The sequence below is a fragment of the Pseudogymnoascus verrucosus genome, assembly GCF_001662655.1.
Source record: "Pseudogymnoascus verrucosus strain UAMH 10579 unplaced genomic scaffold scaffold_61, whole genome shotgun sequence".
NCBI classification, from domain to species: Eukaryota; Fungi; Ascomycota; class Leotiomycetes; order Thelebolales; family Thelebolaceae; genus Pseudogymnoascus; species Pseudogymnoascus verrucosus.
Genome location: NW_017263712.1, coordinates 3,387 through 20,524, shown reverse-complemented (window position 1 = coordinate 20,524; position 17,138 = coordinate 3,387). Strand labels below are relative to the sequence as shown.

At 47.9% G+C, this 17,138-nt stretch overlaps 9 protein-coding genes across 9 annotated transcripts in view; 5 read left to right on the top strand and 4 right to left on the bottom strand.

Moving 5' to 3' along the window:
- The window catches only part of VE01_09441 (uncharacterized protein), a gene marked incomplete at its 5' end in the record, with an annotated part of 2,647 nt that extends 1,656 nt beyond the window's left edge, over nucleotides 1-991 (top strand). The window contains 2 exons of the mRNA XM_018278855.2: nucleotides 28-814; nucleotides 867-991. Coding sequence (XP_018126261.1) covers nucleotides 28-814; nucleotides 867-969 — 890 coding nt within the window. The 3' untranslated portion in view covers nucleotides 970-991. The remainder of the gene's footprint in view (nucleotides 1-27; nucleotides 815-866) is intronic.
- A 72-nt stretch (nucleotides 992-1,063) lies between these two features.
- Nucleotides 1,064-1,837, bottom strand: VE01_09440 (uncharacterized protein). The gene has a single exon (XM_018278854.2). The coding sequence runs from the start codon at nucleotides 1,770-1,772 to the stop codon at nucleotides 1,098-1,100; it is 675 nt and encodes a 224-aa protein (XP_018126289.1). The 5' UTR covers nucleotides 1,773-1,837; the 3' UTR covers nucleotides 1,064-1,097.
- Nucleotides 1,838-2,403: 566 nt separating this feature from the next.
- VE01_09439 (uncharacterized protein) lies at nucleotides 2,404-3,969 on the top strand (the record flags this gene model as incomplete). Its single annotated transcript, XM_018278853.2, has 4 exons — nucleotides 2,404-2,656; nucleotides 2,703-3,107; nucleotides 3,165-3,939; nucleotides 3,965-3,969. Exons 2-4 carry the CDS (start codon nucleotides 2,991-2,993, stop codon nucleotides 3,967-3,969), a joined length of 897 nt encoding a protein of 298 aa, XP_018126231.1. The 5' UTR covers nucleotides 2,404-2,656; nucleotides 2,703-2,990.
- A 938-nt stretch (nucleotides 3,970-4,907) lies between these two features.
- VE01_09438 (uncharacterized protein) lies at nucleotides 4,908-6,290 on the top strand (the record flags this gene model as incomplete). Its single annotated transcript, XM_018278852.1, has 1 exon — nucleotides 4,908-6,290. The coding sequence occupies one exon, from the start codon at nucleotides 4,908-4,910 to the stop codon at nucleotides 6,288-6,290; it is 1,383 nt and encodes a 460-aa protein (XP_018126232.1).
- Nucleotides 6,291-6,630: 340 nt separating this feature from the next.
- Nucleotides 6,631-8,565, bottom strand: VE01_09437 (uncharacterized protein; the record flags this gene model as incomplete). The annotated part of the gene is made up of 2 exons (XM_018278851.2): nucleotides 6,631-8,441; nucleotides 8,513-8,565. The coding sequence occupies 2 exons, from the start codon at nucleotides 8,563-8,565 to the stop codon at nucleotides 6,638-6,640; spliced, it is 1,857 nt and encodes a 618-aa protein (XP_018126234.1). The 3' UTR covers nucleotides 6,631-6,637.
- A 1,230-nt stretch (nucleotides 8,566-9,795) lies between these two features.
- VE01_09436 (uncharacterized protein) lies at nucleotides 9,796-11,129 on the bottom strand (the record flags this gene model as incomplete). The annotated part of the gene is made up of 2 exons (XM_018278850.1): nucleotides 9,796-11,024; nucleotides 11,072-11,129. The coding sequence occupies 2 exons, from the start codon at nucleotides 11,127-11,129 to the stop codon at nucleotides 9,796-9,798; spliced, it is 1,287 nt and encodes a 428-aa protein (XP_018126235.1).
- A 112-nt stretch (nucleotides 11,130-11,241) lies between these two features.
- VE01_09435 (uncharacterized protein) lies at nucleotides 11,242-13,744 on the bottom strand. The gene is made up of 2 exons (XM_018278849.2): nucleotides 12,660-13,744; nucleotides 11,242-12,612 (listed from the first exon to the last, which is right to left on the bottom strand). Exons 1-2 carry the CDS (start codon nucleotides 12,742-12,744, stop codon nucleotides 11,621-11,623), a joined length of 1,077 nt encoding a protein of 358 aa, XP_018126236.2. The 5' UTR covers nucleotides 12,745-13,744; the 3' UTR covers nucleotides 11,242-11,620.
- Nucleotides 13,277-14,868, top strand: VE01_09434 (uncharacterized protein). Its single transcript, XM_059464065.1, has 2 exons — nucleotides 13,277-14,105; nucleotides 14,156-14,868. The coding sequence occupies exon 1, from the start codon at nucleotides 13,483-13,485 to the stop codon at nucleotides 13,783-13,785; it is 303 nt and encodes a 100-aa protein (XP_059319322.1). The 5' UTR covers nucleotides 13,277-13,482; the 3' UTR covers nucleotides 13,786-14,105; nucleotides 14,156-14,868.
- Nucleotides 14,869-15,906, top strand: VE01_09433 (uncharacterized protein). Its single transcript, XM_018278847.2, has 2 exons — nucleotides 14,869-14,945; nucleotides 14,999-15,906. Exons 1-2 carry the CDS (start codon nucleotides 14,900-14,902, stop codon nucleotides 15,754-15,756), a joined length of 804 nt encoding a protein of 267 aa, XP_018126233.2. The 5' UTR covers nucleotides 14,869-14,899; the 3' UTR covers nucleotides 15,757-15,906.
- Nucleotides 15,907-17,138: the final 1,232 nt, after the last annotated feature.

The following is a 17,138-nucleotide window of genomic DNA, read 5'->3' as shown; positions in this document are numbered from 1 at the left end:
CTCCACCGCCTGCTCAAAACGCTGCAGAGACCGAGGCTCCTCCGGCAGAAGACACAGATGAACAGTGCATTGTATCTGTCTCTATACCAGGGGTGGTTGAGGAGGTGGAAGATGGGATTTTGCGACAGAAGAGAGTCGCTAACATTCGCTCGTGCGGGAGCGGCTACCAGCTGGTCCTCAAAAGTCATGGAACTAATCCAGATTTTAAGAACCGTTTTATTTTTGAGCTCGTTCCCGCCAGAAGTTTTGCCGGCGCTCTCCAAGAGTTCCAGGCGATGCATCAGGGTAAACAGATTAAAACTGTCACCCCCAAAGACCTAAAAGATCGACCTTGGAGACAAGTATTAGTCGGCGGTGTTATGTCTCCACGCCGCAAAGATGAAAAAATGTACAAGATCCAGGCTGTCAGCTTAGTTAACGTCAAATTTCCTGGAACTGCTTTCATGTGGGCTAGTGAAAGTAATCTCTCGAAGGCGTTCGGCGAAAACGCCGTTCGGGCAAAGATCAATCAGTACATGATAGAATCTGGGCAAAAAGCCCCCAAGGCACCCACGGAGCGCGTTTTTCGGCTATCTAAGAAAGAACTTGAAGCTCAACTTCAGGCAGAAGATGCCCAACCACGTCGCAAGAAGGCTACTAAAGAGGAGGCTAGAATGACAAGAACAAGGAAGTATCAAAAGAAAACACCCCTGAAAAGCGCGCATCCAAAGAGAAAGACCACTTTTCCGGAAACTGATGGTGAAGAGGAAGAAGAAGGCGATGCCATAGCTGATGGCTCTGTACGGAGTGAGGATGAAGGCGATTCCGGCTCAATGTAAGGCCTTCGACAAATAAACAGGCAGCTGAAATACTAACAGTAATAACAGGGTCGAGTTTATCGTTGATGATGAGGCGGTAGAATATACCAACGAAGATATCGCAAAGGCAATGGCTCAACTTAAGAAAATGATGAAGCAAAAGAAGAAATAGGAGAGAGGCAAAGTATGGCAACACGCATAGCATCACAGTTGCTATAGTTACAGTCATTACAGTACAATAGTTATTGTTTTAAAAAAGAGTATCATGGTAGATATAATTAATAACAGTCGTTACCGCCCTTAATTCTCCTCGATTGTCTCGAGACGCTTTGGCACCCACGGCTTCTTGTAGCCCTTGGTAATTGGGGTGAGTGTGCGGCTCTCTTTTCTCAGAGGAAGATCCGTGTCGATGTATAAGCCTGGCTTTGCCACTTGCTGTGCGTTTTGCTGATGACTTGCTAGCAAATGTGCCATTGGAACCTCTGATGATTCATCGCCATTTGAGAATTTCAGCTCGATGAGCAGCTGTGCGTCAAAGAGGTATCCTTTCACCATATAGGTCTCAACTGCTTCCTTTACTAATCTAAGGCCTAACAATATTGCTACCGCCACATGTATTTCACCCCGTTGAAGCAGTACTTTGACCTTCTCAAGTTGGACATCTTCCGGCTGGTTAGAGTTCAGCAGACACCATACAGCAAGAGAGTCATTTCCAAGAGCGTTTATATCTATTTCCTCCCATTCGTCTATCCAACAACTAAGGACAAGCTGCTGAACAGATAACGGAGAATGCTGGTCTCGTTCGAAGCGTATAAAGGACTGAACATTATGATGTTCCTCGTTGAGGCTTTGAAGAAAGTTGCCGCAGGGCCAATCTTGCTGCCGGAACAGTTTTTTTCCATGGGGGAATAGGACGATTTTATCAACCCCTCCGGGAGCATACGAATTGTTGTCGTCCATTTCCATCGAAGACATGTAGACTAATAACGGTGTTAGGTGCACAATTGTTTAATATTTCTAGGACTATAAAGAGCTTGCGCGAAAATCATTAGATTTGAGAAAGTTGTAGCCTAAGACGCCAAGAATCCAAGCTTGGGACACGCTAAGCCAAGCTTAGGACACGCCAAGAATCCAAGCTTGGGACACGCTAATCCAAGCTTGGGACACGCTAATCCAAGCTTGGGACACGCCAAGAATCCAAGCTTGGGACATGCTAATCCAAGCTTGGGACACGCCAAGAATCCAAGCTTGGGACACTCACATATAATAACAGTATACATTACAATCCATACCTTCAATGCCACTAGAAATGTGTTCTAGCTTTGATTCGTTTACGAAGTTGCCATTTGAGCTACAGCATATGATATGGATATTTACCATATCAAAGCCACGGATGATTAGTGGCTATACCTGCTTTCGAGAGTGGTGGGATGGCAATATCGTCGCTTTCTTAGTGCCGGCAGCTCTACATGTATGTCGCTTTTCACGCTTTGTGGCAAGTAGCGTACTAAAACGCTCTTCTTTGCAAATCCCCGGTATACCAGGGTGGCACACAATCTACATTAATCGAAGCTGGGACTCGTTCATCCTCACAGAGAGGGAATTGCAGAACATTTCCAACTTTATTGCAGATCCGGCTCTCATTGCTCGACTTGCTTTTACAAAGAATGTTAAACAAAATAACACTGCGAGGGACGATTCTTTTAGACAGCTCACTGGTATGCGCCAAATCATAATGATAGGCGAAGAGGACGTTTATTGGGCCGGACAACGAGACGATCTATTTCCAGAACGCAGCATTACGCAGAGAAGAATAGAAGAGCAGGAGAGGAGAGAGAGACAGTTAGAAGCAAGATCATGTAAGAAGATATTCTCTCTTTCATTACCTAAAACTAACCTAAGTAGATCAAAATTAGTTCAAGTACACTGCAACGCCTAACTTTCGTCATCACAGAATCGACTTTCTTTCACAAGGAGTGTTACACCAAATAACACTTCGAGGCACGACTATAACACTTCGAGGCAGGATTGTTTTAGACAACTCTCTGGTCTTCGCGAAGTCATTGTGATAGGTGAAGCGGAACTTTACTTTAACTGAACAACAGGAGCGTCTATTTACAGAGAGACACACCCGGTGACAAGATAGTACTTTCATAGTCCCGACCTGTACACAGCTCTGTCGATATTCTGAGGATGGCATCACTAGATCCACATGGGCTAGAGCAGCTACCTGTCGAGATTATCCTTAAGATACTGATGCAACTAGGCTGCGAGCCAGGGGATATCAGGAGTTTGCTTAGGAGCTCTAAGGTAAATGCCGCACTTCACCCCCTACCTTCTTCTATCTTGCTAATCTATTCGTTACAGACAATAAGATTAGTCCTGAAGACCCACGAAGAGCACCTCTGTCAACAGTTCACGTCTCATCTCTACCCAACTTCCATGGATCCTATCCTCGCCTCCTCAATCCCCATCTTCACCCGCCCATCGACCATCCCCTTAGAACCAAAACGCACTCTCTTAGGCTGCCTCCCTTCTATCATCCGTCCATACACCTTTCCCTGGATGGCCGAGCAGGAAAAGCGTAACAAAATCCTCCGCGACCTCTCTAATTCCCCGCTCCTCGGCATCACTATCCCAAGCCTCCTGCTCTCCCTCTTGGAAACCTCTACGCGCAGCTGCGCCTCGTGCGGTCTGTCTGGCATCGACGCCTTCAAGAGCCACGGCCTGAAGATGCTCCTCAGTCTCTCTGACGCGCGCATCGCCGGCAGCATCGATGACGCACAGCGTGGCCAAGAATTCTGGATATGCGAGCAAGATGCGCTTGCAATCGCGAGCACGCTTGCCCTTGTCTGGGTCGCTAGCATGATGTTCGACTACGGCGACAGGTCGACTTGGGGCGCGGGCGGTTGTGAAGACAACAGCCATGGGATACTAGGAGAGTCGAGTGCGGAGGACGATCTCGAAAAGCGCCAGTTCATATATCGCGAACTGGTGCTGGCGCATGGGCCGTACTTTTTATGGTGCAGCGTCACTAAATCGGAGAAGGAGACGAGGTGGGTTAAGGAAATGCTCGATGAGGGGGTGGAGGGGCTGAAAGAGTATGAGAAGAGGACTAGGCCGGTGCATCGCAGCTTACAGAGTGTGTTGCTGAGACAGCTTGCTAGATTAAAAGGGTGGGAGGGGTGGGAGGGGTGGGAAGGGTGGGAGGGGTGGTATGAGGTGTTTTTGGTTGTTGGAGAAAATATTTTACATTGTAAGGCTCGGGATGCGCGTTGAGAGGCTGAGTGTTTGTTTGTATGGAGATAGTAGAAGACCTAGAAGGGATATTTGTTGGCTTTTGCATCCTTTAATTACGGTGTGCAGCTTCCTTGAAGCGAAGCATTTTGAAAGAACGAAGAAACTTAACGACGACCTGGCTGAAGTGCTTCACGCAACGCTCAATCTTGCTGTCTAGGAACATCAATGGGTCGAAGCCTCCAATCAAGTATTTGCAGACATCCACAGTTTAGTACGAATACATGAAAAGACCTGCAGTGGTGCCATTCCAAAATCCAGCATCCCCGCAACAACCGAAATGCCTCACTCATAGAAACTCATTATTCTCCTCTCCTCCTGGCTACGCCTCCTCCGATCCAACCTCTTGATCACTCCTCAAGCAAACCGTTATCAAGCTCTTTCAATGCCTCCTTCGCCTCTTCCGATTCCGTTTGAAAGAACTGCACGCTCATCAATACGATCTCGAGATCAGCCCGGTTTTTCTTGTCATTTGTCTGCCACAGTGTAGTCGTACGGGCTATATCAGCGAATCCTACCCACCATGCCCAGTCAACCTTTGGCCAGGTTAGAGGATCTACAGGAATGAATGAATAGTAGAGATTCCTAATTGGGATAGAACAACAACATCCTATAGGTTGACCGTCCCTGCATCACCGTTTTCTCACTGACCCCCTGCAGCCATGGGCTCAAAGTGCACTTGTCCTCATTTGGAAACTCTGGCCAACGATGCCCTGGCCACCGTCACTAGAGCACTATTCACGTCTTCAATCTTCCTATTTGTAGTTCTATCAATTACCATAAGCTTCTTCCGCACCTTGAGAGGCCGCAAACATGTCTCAAACCTATGAAAGTTGTACTACAAACAGCAACTGGGAGCAGCAACGAGACCCCCATTCACCAAGATCCGCTCCAGCATCACTTCTGTATGGGCGGAAGAAAGCCCTTGAGGAGCCAGCTATGGCACGATCTTCCACAGCGGTTAACAGCCTCAACAGCACCAACACTTCTTGCACCTCACCTCTGCCAATCATGACGGCGGCGAAATATGCCTTCATTTCGGTAGCAGTTGCGACTGGGCTGTATACGGCACTACTGGGACTGCTGACGACGTCGACCTTTCAATCCCATGTTGTTTACCTACATGCAATTCAGATGACGTGGTGCAAGGATCTCGATGTCCCTGAGACCTTTGGCTTTCTAAAGAACCAGGTTACGCCTTTCTCAATTAAGACATCCGATGGTGAACATCTTTACGCCTGGCATATTCTTCCCAGAGAGTTGTATCGCAAAAACGAGCTTCCTCTTGTTGCTGAACCAACTGGTTTCGTTTCCGATATCACGTCTCGACTAGCTTTCCAACTTTTGCGCGATAATCCTGATGCTCGACTAATTATTCACATGCATGGTGCTGGGGGAACCGTGGGCTCAGGCTATAGAGTTCCTAACTATCACGCACTGTCGGCAGGCCAGCCTGGAAAGATTCATGTCTTGACATTTGACTATCGAGGATTTGGGCGTAGCACTGGCACACCGTGCGAGAGCGGACTTATAATGGATGCCCTTGCCGTTGCGGACTGGGCCATGAACGTCGCCAGCATCCCTTCCTCCCGTATTCTCATCTTTGCTCAATCTATGGGCACGGCTGTGAGCATCGCTGTGTCTAAGCACCTTGCTCTCCAAAGTCCACCCGTCGTCTTTGCAGGCACCATCCTAGTTGCACCATTTGTTGATGTCGCAACACTTGTCGCGAGCTACCGAGTTGCAGGAACTATTCCTCTCCTGGCGCCGCTTGCGAAGCTCCCGCTGCTGTTCAACTACCTTCTACGCTTTATACAGGATAAATGGTTGAGCAAAGACAACATTGCACAATACGTCCAAGCTAATGAAGTTAATGGAGAGATGTATCGCCTAACGATCATACATGCCGAGGACGATTATGATATTCCATGGCATCACACCCCCACTATCTTTTGGCATGCTGTCAACGCTTCAGTGTATGCAGGAATAAGCTACGACGATCTCAAAGCAAGAAAATTGGAATCTAAGGTAGATCTAGGCGCTGCAGGGTCAGTCATGGAATGGCGGGCAGAAAACGGTGTTATTCGGGAGGAAATTCTCAAGACTGGCTTACATGATGTTATTATGGGCTACCCAGTAATAACAATGGCCGTTATGCGCTCATTTGAAGCTGTGGATCCGTCATTTACAGGCTGAATCAGAGTAGAGATATGTAGGCTATGGGATATTAGGATAGAGACCCCTCAGAGACCTACTCAATGAAGACAGCGTCATGATTCAGATATCTGCCTTAGGCCTCTCAAAAAACCGCATTCTGTGTTTTTAATCCAGCAAAAGGAAGGACTAAGCAAACAACACTAAAGCTGACGATCGGGCTAGTCTCGAGGTAGTATTATCAAGTAGTGTCTTCTCAACTACTGAAGTTAAACGGCCTCATTAGGATATAGATGCATGTCGATATGCCAATTTATAGGGCTAATAAGGCACGAAGATAAAGAGTTGCAATTCTACGATAAAACGACCTCTTTAACCTCTACTCCTCATCATTCCAGAAGACTCCTTCTTCGCTTCCGCTCTCTCTCTCCTCCTCGTCGTCCGCAAACTTCTTGCCTTTCTCTCCAACAAAATGCGTATTTCCCCTCTGTGCCTCCATAACTCATCCACTCCCCCGCTAACTCCGCAATCTGCACGCCGAGCTTGTGTACACGCTCGAGCCGCTCCAGGGAGCGCATGCTTTCTGCCTCGGGGTAGTGAGTCTCTAGATCTACATTCTTGTTCGTGAACAGCTCTTCCGGGAAATGCCCTTCTGCAAAGGAGAGACCGCGCATAGCCCACTCCTCTTGAAGCGGGCGAGCCTGGTCCCTCGCGCTTGCGAGGTTGGGGGGTTTGTTGGTGGAGGGCTTAGGGGGTTGGCGGACGGCTGTGCCGTTAAGGGCGTACACAATGTGGCGCCAGGGAAAGGATGGGAAGAGGAAGGTAGCAGCGGCAGAGTAGCCAGCGACGTGGCGGATGAAGACGAGGGTGACGTGCAGGAAGGAGAGCGTGTTTTTGTCGTCTATGCGGAGGAGGTGGATTTCGGCGGTTTGGGCGAACAGGCGGAGAGCGGCGGCGAAGGTAGGAGGAAGAGTAGATGTAGATGGAGATTTTGTGGTGGAGTTGGCGTGAGCCATGATGGTGTCTTGGTTGGAGAATTGCGGCTTGAGGAGGACAGCAAGGGGGTTGTTATCTGCACCGTAGCCGAGGAGGGCGATGCAATTGCTAATAGCAATGCAATACCCTTGTTGTAGATATTCCTTGGTGCTGCGTGTAATGTGCCTGTCGAGATTGCTCTTTATCTCCCTAAGAGACTCGTCAAAAGTATTAAGGGAGTGTCCTGTGAAGATGATTGCATGGGCGCGCACAATGGCAGCAATAGCTGCAGAGAGGGAGATCTTGCTTGCTACTGTGTTTAGATTTGCCTCAAATACCCCTGTGATTAACATTCGTGCTGCCGTAAAGGGATTAGGGACTGCAAGAGTCTTTCCGGCATAAAAAAGTTGTAGGAGTGGGTCTGGCCGGCCCATACTTCCGAGGTGGTAGTATAGGCGTCCGATTGCAGGAGCATAGTTAGCTGACTTCAGATACCACTGGCGTGCGATCTCGGCCCAAACGATGCTGCTACTAGGGTCGTGGCGCTCTATGCCTAACCTGTACCTGCTTAGATCGCCAAGGCATTCAAACCACATACTCTCAAACGCTGGGACAGTCTCGAGGAGAAGGGTCATCATCGGATAGGCAAAGTGTATAAAGGTAAGCAAGTAGTCGTGGGACGCGGGAAGTCTATTGCGGAGGAGCTCCAGAAAATCATGAATAGCGTAGCGATATAGCCTTGTAGGCATACTACGCTCGAGTGGCAGGCGTCGCACTTCAGGCGTAGCAGAAGGATGCTGAGATGTAAGGAGAAACTCGTACTGTTCGTTAAGCAGAGTCTTATGCATGTCGAGGAAGGTCTGATATTGCTCTGTATTCAACTCGGGTTGCACCCCAGGTAGGGCTTCCTCTGCGAGTTGAGCTTGGTGTAAATGCACTTCGACACACTTCTTCTCCATAATCACTATCATGTCATATGTTCGATCGACTTCAGCTATTACCTCTTCCTGAGTTGTCGGGCATGCCACTAGTTGACTAATCATCCCCTGGGAGGGGTCATCGCTGGATGTAAATTCCACAGAGCATCGAGGCTCGCCTCGGGTTGGAAGGGATCTGGCGCTTTGAAATTGCAGGGCTGAGCAAAACGTTGACGGGGACTGTTCCAAGCCGATTGCTTGCGTGTGTCCATCGCTGAGTTTCAGTGAGCTGGCATCATCCCTGCTTATAGTTAGTGCTATTCACAAGCAATCTATATAATGTCCTAAGGCTAGTTCTCTCCGGCAACGTACTTTGAGAGTGCTCTTGATTCCGCGAGAAGAGCGTTGGCGGCGTTTGTCGACATTCCGAGCGAAAAGGCGCTGCTGCGCACAAATGAACGCGCTGGCGGGCGGGAGGTGGAAGTAGCGGGCGGTATTTGTGCGTTGGGGGTTTAGTTTTGGTTTGCATAGGAGGGAATGGTTGTAGTGACAGGTGGATGGAAGACCGCGGACTGAGCGATGGCAATAGGAAGGAATGGGTGGTTTATATTGTTCAATTGTTTAGAGTACGTACTGCAGGGGGTTCTCGGTGAGCCAGGTGGGATAGTTCCAGGCGTAAGTTCCTACCAACGCGAACCACTACCTCTGTGCGGAGTGGAGAGATCCAAATCGCGGGACAGCGGTTACAGACAAAACACTCCAATTAAACAGTATCCCAAGAGTTGTTCTAGGCATAAATATATGACTATATCCTAATATCCCATGGCCTACATATCTCTACGATACGTCTGGTATAGTTCACTAGACTTACCTCACAATACTCTAGCAGAAGGCCCGGAGGAGGTTTTATCTACATATTATGCTTTTCAAGTTTTGCAAAAGTAGTCATTAGAGTTTTCAATATCAACCCTGAGATCGTGTTGGTATTTACATTGTAGCTAAATAGCAGTTGAAGCTAGATAGTAGTGAGAAATTTCTCCCCTTTCAATTTCGTCGGATTAGCAGGCATTCTATGAGTAAAATAATGGATACTTGTCATCTATGTCCACTGTATGGCCTTCTAAGCTTTCGAATCTGATTATCCAACAATACAGCCGTGTTGCGGGTCTGAAAGCTGGGAGTGCAGGGCGTTCTCCCCCACCCGGATCGACTAGGATTGATTTCGAATGAGCCGAATCCATACTAGGAAGTCTATCGCCAAATCGGAAACGGAACTGGTCTCGAGGAAGGGAAGCATAGGACTGAGCTGACGAGGTTAGTGGGCAAACGGGATTGTACGATACAGCATAGGCGACGAAGTCCGAATTTAGGACGTGGGGAATTCAAATATCAAATGGAGCAGTACGAAGTCAATGTAGAGTACGATGGGGATGAGGGGATTATGGTCGTTGCATGGGATCTGAGAAAGGATGACGCGTTTGAGTCAAGAGACTGTTTGAATGAATGATGGCGGTAGAAGCGACGTCAGCTTTTCAGCAAATTTTATAATTCGTCTACCTAGGCCCTCAGGGAATTACGGATTCACTGCACATCCTGCCACGCCACCGGTCCTGCCGGTAGGGGCTTTCTAGTCGTTCCGTAGCAATGTCTTCACATCAAAGGTCCGCGTACTCGTTCTCGCTCGTCCTTGTCGTCCATGCATCGCTCTCGTCTTTGCTCTCGTCCTTGCTCTCGTCCTTGCTCTCGTCCTTGCTCTCGTCCTTGCTCTCGTCCTTGCTCTTGTCATTGCTCTCGTCCTCGCTCTCATCGCTCTCGTCAAATAAGTCCCCCCACCTAACAATGAACATACGTCGAACCCTTCTGTGTCGTTCTTTAGCAATGTGTTTATAGTACGGTGGCATACGCTCGAATACACTTATTGCACAGTAAGCGTTGTCATCGTCATTCTTTAAAATAAGCTCAGTGCAGATCTCTTCAAGTACGCGGAATAAATCGTCGGCGTCTGCAGTATGACGGCATGTTGAGGGATCGCATATGCGCTGCACCCCGCCATGGAAATCAGCATGGCGCCCAGGGCTGACTTGGTTCTCGAGGACCATAAAATCTGCTATTAGTCGGAACATATCAACCCGATCATAGTACCGGATGGCCTTGAAGTCAAGATGGACTATGGTCTTAAGCACCTCAGCTTGGTTGTTGATGTGCTTCTTCTTCCTTTCAAGATGCTTCCATTCTAGATGCCTCTCCTCCTCACGACGCCGCTGTATTTCATGGTAGCGTCGTAATTCCATTAATACAGAGATCGCAGGTTCCTCCTGGAGTTGTAACACGCCCCGGCCTATCAGTTCTTGCTGTCTTGAAGCGAATTGGCGTAGTATCCATGGCTCCATCCTTATGCTAAGGATTTCTCCTTTATCAGAGTGATTTCTTAAGTGTTCGGCTGCTCCAAGTGCACCTGCCCAGGCCCCCCATGAAGTTTCCAGAATACTCTGGTCGTATATATTATATAGTGACAAAAGCAATGTGTCGTAGTCTTGTGTAGCTAATTTGCGGCGAAGAACTTTTTCGAAAAGCTTAGCCTCTTCTTTAGATATATAGAAGAGGCCTTTCCAAGTAGCTTCAAAAAGCATTAGAGCTGCTTTTGGTTCTCCTTTTATATATTTAGTGATGGCTGTAGCTGCATCCTCATACGTAAGCTCTCCGTTTCTAAACTCTTTAGCGTAGGCGGAGAAGAAAAACTCCTTCTTTCTCCCATCAAAAACAGCTCTAAACACCTTGGATACTAGAGAAAGATTCAAAAGCGTTTCTCGGTCCGAAATTTCGAAGAAAAGTTGTGACTTCAATTCAGCAGGTAATAGGGACAAATTATCCCTAATAGGGCTCTCTATGCACTATTAGCGCAGCTTAGTATGCTGATAATAATACTATTACCTCCTAACCTCCTACGTTTCACAACTGCCTTGAGATCAGCCTGGTCGTTGTCACACATAGTTCTTCCTTCTGAGACGGTGTAACTTGGTTTTGTTAGGAGTGTATATTCAGGATTCGGAAAGGCAATGTAGATTGTTTTATATCGCATTAAAACTAATGAGATTGTTAGACGGCACAACAGTATTTAAGGAATTAGTGGTGCTGGCTACTTGACCTCTGGCCCTCCGAGCACCGAAGCCAGCCGACCATCTCCTGTTCCCACGAAGCCGTGATCGAAGACACAGGATGCAGGAACAGGGAAGCGGAAGGTCGAGAACGGGGGACGGTTTTGGTAGTGGCCTTGGCCAAGAGCGACTACGGCTGTTGGAAATAACTTCTATGGCCATCACCATAGAGAGCGGATTAAGCTATTCGGCAAGAATTAAAGGGGCGTCTCGGGATAAAAATAGACTGGTATCAAGAGGCTCAAAACTACCTGAGGCTAGAAAACAACGGTATCGAGCACATGGCACTATTTTATAATTCGTCCACATTATATAATATTAGGCTTTAAAAGACAGCGTTTCCATAAGTCCATCTTATCCCGTCCGCCGCATACCACTGACTTCGAAGGCTGTCTAGCGATTCCTTTGCAACATCTGTATAGTTCTTGAATGAACCCATTATTTCCATAGCATCCGCCCACCGATCCTCCGAAATCGCCTGACTACAGATGTTTTTGAGTGTTTGAAGGTAACTGTCGACGTCTCCATTAAGGTCCAATAGTGCATATGCCTGACGACAGGCTTCGGCCCATTGATGTTCCTGAATAGAAAGACGGAGCATTGCCTGAACAACTTCGATTAAGGCGTCATTGATCTTCGTCCTTTTTTCAGAATCCCTCTTCTCACGATACAACTCTAGATCGTAATATTGACGTAGGCCCTTTAACACACAGAAGGCGTTGTCCTGCTGGACTTGTAACATACTCTGGCATACTATTTCTCGTCGCCTTGAAGCGGCTTCATGCCGTATCCTTCGTATCATCTTTGAAGTGTCATTATTTCGATATTCCTCGTGTAAGAAATCTGCTGCTGTAAGCGCAGCTGCCCAGGTGTCCCATGAAGTTCCTAGAACAACCGTATCATACATAGTTCGCAATGACAGTAGTACTGTATCAAAATCTTCTTCATCCAGCCTATAACCAAGGCGGTTTAGGAAAGCAACAGCACCTTTCAACTGCCCTTCGTGGATCATACCTTTCCAAGTAACTTCGAAAATCATCAGAGCCGCCTCTCGATGTTCCTTCATGTGTTTAGTAATAGTGTCGATCGCATTATCAGATGTATACTCTCCACGCCTAACTTCCTCAGTGTAGGCAGAACGGAAAGAATCTATGCTGAGGAAGCCCTTAAAAGCCTGATTCACTAGGCAAACCCTTAGAAGGGTTCTTCGGTCTATAATTTCGGATATGATTTGCATGATTATTTCGGGAGGTAATCGGGGCGAAGAGCTACCGATGTGTGAGGAAAGGCGTTGCTTCTTTTGCGGCGATTTGTCAACTATGTACTGTTAGCACAGCTCAGTATACAAATGTTGATATTCTTACCTCGAGAACCATAGTATGGCCTCTTGCGTTCTGCAACTTCCCTAGGATCGTCGCCTTTAGTACCCGACACCATGATATATAGCATGTGTTGCTAAGATTGTCCAGCGAATTTCGTTAGAAGGGCAGTGAAAATTGTTGTATAACCGTAGGAAACCGAACGAAGTTGTTTAGGAACTCGGGGGAGACCACGCTGAGTCGATGGATGGCACGACAGTATTTATGGAACCAGTCAACTGTTTTCACGCGTCTTAGGTTGCTGTTGGCTGCTGTCGTGATCGAAGACGCAGGATCCGACCTTTCGAGAAGCCTGAAGAAGAATTCTGAAGCCAGCCAACCATCTCCTGTTTCCATAAAGTCGAAGACACAGGATGCAGCCATTCGAGAGGTCCTAGGCAGATTTCCGAAACCAGCCAACCATCTCCCGTCCCCATGAAGCCGCTGTCGCCATTGGTGACACAGGATGCGGCCTTTCCAGAGGCCTGAGGCATTTTTGGGAAATCGACCAACAATCCCCTGTTCTCATGAAGCTGCTGCCGTGATGTAGCCTTGGAAAAAGCCCCGAGGAAAAGCCCCGAGGAAACGTTTTGGGAAATCGACCAACCATCCCCCGTTTTCATGAAGCCGCCGTCGTGATCGGAGACACAGGATGCGGCCGCTCGAGAGGCCCGAGGCAGACATCGACCAACCGTCCCCCGTTTCCATGAAGCTGTCGTCGTGATCGAAGACACAGGATGCGGCCTTCTGGAAGGCCCGAGGCAGACTTCAGAAATCGTCCAACCGTTTCGCGTTTCCGGGAAGCCGCTGTCGTGATCAAATACACAGGATGCAGCCGTTCGAGTGGGCCCAGGCAGATTTCGGAAATCGGCCAACCGTTTCGCGTTTCGAGGAACGTGAGAATAGCCAGGATGCGGCCATTCGGAGGGCCCAGGCAAATTTCTGGAGCCAGCCAACCATCTCCCGTTTCCAGGAAGCCGCTGTCATAATCGAAGACACAGGATGCGGCCTTTCGAAAGGCTCGAGGCAAATTTCGGAAATCGACCAACCGTTTCCCGCTTTTAAGCGCTCTTGGGCCTCTTTAATGGTCGCCACAAGTGGAGAAGTGTGGGCGTTGAGGCAGTGCAGGTAAAAGCAGCATTGGTCCTAGAGCGGGAACAGGGAAGCGGAAGGCTGACAACGGGGAACGGTTTGGTGGTGGTCTTGGCAGCAAAAGCGATGGCAGCTCACAGAGAATTGGGCATCTCTGTCGGAGATGGTCGCTAAATGCAACGACTTTCAGATTTCTGTTGATGGAAACTTGATAACCAATTGCTGTATCACGTAAACGGTTCTAAGGCTAATGCTGCTTTTATCTAACAACACTACTACACGAAACGGCCAAATGTACACGGCCATCGCAAAACGGGAAGATGCACGAGCTAGCGCTTTGTAAGGTAGACAAATACTATAGTAAGTATTACAATTATCATATAAAGTCCTCCGTTTTCTAATGTTAGAAGTCAGCTTTCCAAATCCTAGAAACGGTAAATCGGCTGTCTAGAGGTTGATTGTCCAGAGATTGATTGACAACTCGCCCAAAACCTCCTGACATTAGTTCATGGACCACTCACCTCTAACACCTCTTTATTCTAAGATTTAATTTATTCCGTTTTTTCTAAAACAGCCTAAGTCATCATGTTTACATTTCAGACATAGTTGCAAAACACTCAGGAGCATGGCTTTGATGATTCCATGGTCGACAGGTCGTTATAGGACCAACTTCTAGCCAGGGAACAGAGGCTCGAGAGTCAAACTTACCGAAAACAGCTTACATAGCCTTCAATTAAATCCTATCGTTACTTAGAGAAACGCTGGCGCGAGCAAGTAGATCCGTTCATGATAAGTATCATGTTTAACCCTAACAGGTACCATGTGAACATTGGCCTAGACGGGGAGAAATGTCTTGCAAGGGGGTCTCCTTGTCCAACTCCTAGTCGCCTAAAGAATTTCATAGCCTAGTATGCTGAAACTAGCAATGGCACATTAAGAAGCAAGCCTACACAAGTCTTAATGAAAAACTAGTTGCAAGACTTAGGCGCTATGATCTATCAAGAGACAGGAACAAACATACCAAAAGTGCTTAACGAGCATGTCTGATGGAGAAGCGCGGAAGTACTCGCATATCAGGGACTTTGGCTTGGTCATCAGGATCAGCGCTGCAACAACTGAAGAGAGTCTGCAAAAAGGGTGGCTGGCCCCAGAGAATGACCTCATATAATGTGCGTCGAGGGGTATTAAACAAGCTAGACGGTAAGTCACACAACCTAGTCTCGTTATACGTGTAGAAAGTAACAAATAAACAGGGGATCCGAATACATCATCTGCACAGAGAAATCAAATCGCAGGTCAAGGCAATTCCGCGGTCTTTACTAAGTCATATCTATCACTTCACTCAGCTGTGGTTGTTGAAAGAGTTTTTAAAGGTCGAGCAACGCGTGTTAAAAATGAAGACGACGATGATGATGATGACGACGTAAGAGGTATGCGACTCTTGAGAGACCGGAGCGCACCTCCAACTTTACCAGACCACCTCTGGGAACGAATCATGCAGGCGGATAGAGATTTGCAAACCATCGGCGAGAATCGACAACTCGTTCGACAACTCGTTCGCCGAGAATTAGCTTTGCCAAGTGCTGAGGGTTCCGCAACCAAGATAGCAGCTCTTCAGAGGGAGCTTTATAACTCCAACAGAAAGTTCGATCAGCGAAAGCAGAACCTGAAAAGGCAAGAGTACCTCAAGTTTAGGGCCGAATGGTTTAAATCGCGAGCCTCGAAAATTCTCGCGTCCTCGAACGAATCCCAGTTACAGAAACCGATTACGGCCACTGAATTCTCCCCAGCCAGGAAGGCTGTCATGGAGGCGTTGTACCCAACGGATCCTAGCAAACTCTCAATGTTCTCTGCCGCAAAGGCACTCATCTTCTTTGTCGAAACCTCGGATGGAGTACGTGCTAGTATTGCTAGTGGAAGGAAGAGCCGGCTTGATCCTGCCATTTTACCAGCTAAGAAGAGGAGACAGGGAGACTCGATGACCTTTATTGCCTGCTCGCCGACGATTTAGGTTGTAGAATCTAATTTAAAATGGCGACAGTCATTTGCTGTCACATATTTGCTATAGGGGATAGGGGAAATAGGCTGCGAGAACGAGGTTGTCTCTGTCGTGGGATGTCTTGTTCCATCGAAAATGCATTTCTTTCGGGCACAATTGGCGGTTGTCAAGCAGGGCAGCTATTTAATTAAAGGTTAAAGATTTTAGTCCTGCCTTTCCCATACATACGTTGTGAATATAATAATCAATCTCCCATTACGTCTTTTCTTACAAATCTAACCAATACTCCGTTTCTCCTTTGATGCCGTCGCAGCACCGTGAAATAGAAGCACTTGATTAGTCTGGCCCAGGAGACCGAGAATCTGTCCCGGCGTTCAGATACAGGAGTGGATATAGGCGCTCTGAATGAGTCTGACAGCAGCGAGAGATGGGATTATAGCCGGTATACTGATTATGGAGACAACAGCTACGATTCTCCACAAAACTTCACTGCGTGTGATAGAGGTTGAACAAATAGCCACTTTATTCTGCGAGAGCACCTGTAGGGATTCGTCAGACATTTGACCAAGCCACTTTGAAGTTCGAGCAAGACAACGCAGCCCAGGAGCTCTCCAAAGAATTGAACGACTATACGCTACCGCCATGGCGCGCCGCCGTGACTGAGATCCTGTTTGAGGCATCAGATCAATCACAAGAGGGGAGGCTTGTATTATTACGCAACCTTCGGGACCTGTCTAAAGTCAAAATGTGGGCCTGCCAGAACCAAGATGCTATATCCGTGTCCCTATATTGATTGTGCGCACCATGAGAAGCCCTTTGACACCAAGGATGCTCTAACCCGCCACTCTCGCCATCACGGATGTCGCTATGTCGATTCTGTTCACTATGAGAAGCCCTTTTCCACCAAGGCCGCTCTAACCCGCCACTCTCGACGTCACCGCCAAATGGAGTATATGTCCCAACAGATGAATGAATTGACCTTTACACGCAGGGCGACTCTCCACTGCGGCCAAGGCAACACTAACACAGAACATTTCTGTCCTCACCGCAGTTGTCCGCGCTACATGTTGCCCTTTGGACTATTGTCGGCTTGAAGAACCTTCAGAGTTCCTATTCCCCCAAAGGAACGTATCATATACTCTTTTACGTCGGGTGAGAGTTTGATGGGGGTTTCCTAAAGCTAATTGAGGAGCGCTTGAAGTTGCTGAATCTTCATTGACAGCTGCGATCGAAGAGCCCTGACTCGATTGAATGGCGAGTGCCGTTGGAGAAGAGACGAACATGTCCCGTGCAGCTGGCGCAGCTGATGGAGGAGCGGTCTGAGGAGACATTCTGCCAGCCGGAGAATCATTTGATAATTGCTGGGCAATGGAAGTTGCTGGCTCGCTCTCGGC

Excerpts from the sequence above, each read along its gene's own strand:
- VE01_09440 (XM_018278854.2), bottom strand. The coding sequence starts at position 1,772 with ATGTCTTCGATGGAAATGGACGACAACAATTCGTATGCTCCCGGAGGG.
- VE01_09435 (XM_018278849.2), bottom strand. The coding sequence starts at position 12,744 with ATGCTATATATCATGGTGTCGGGTACTAAAGGCGACGATCCTAGGGAA. Across the intron at positions 12,613-12,659 it reads GCCATACTATGGTTCTCGAG|TTGACAAATCGCCGCAAAAG; the intron begins GTAAGAATATCA and ends AACAGTACATAG.
- VE01_09434 (XM_059464065.1), top strand. The coding sequence starts at position 13,483 with ATGCAGCCGTTCGAGTGGGCCCAGGCAGATTTCGGAAATCGGCCAACC.
- VE01_09433 (XM_018278847.2), top strand. The coding sequence starts at position 14,900 with ATGACCTCATATAATGTGCGTCGAGGGGTATTAAACAAGCTAGACG. Across the intron at positions 14,946-14,998 it reads GGTATTAAACAAGCTAGACG|GGGATCCGAATACATCATCT; the intron begins GTAAGTCACACA and ends ACAAATAAACAG.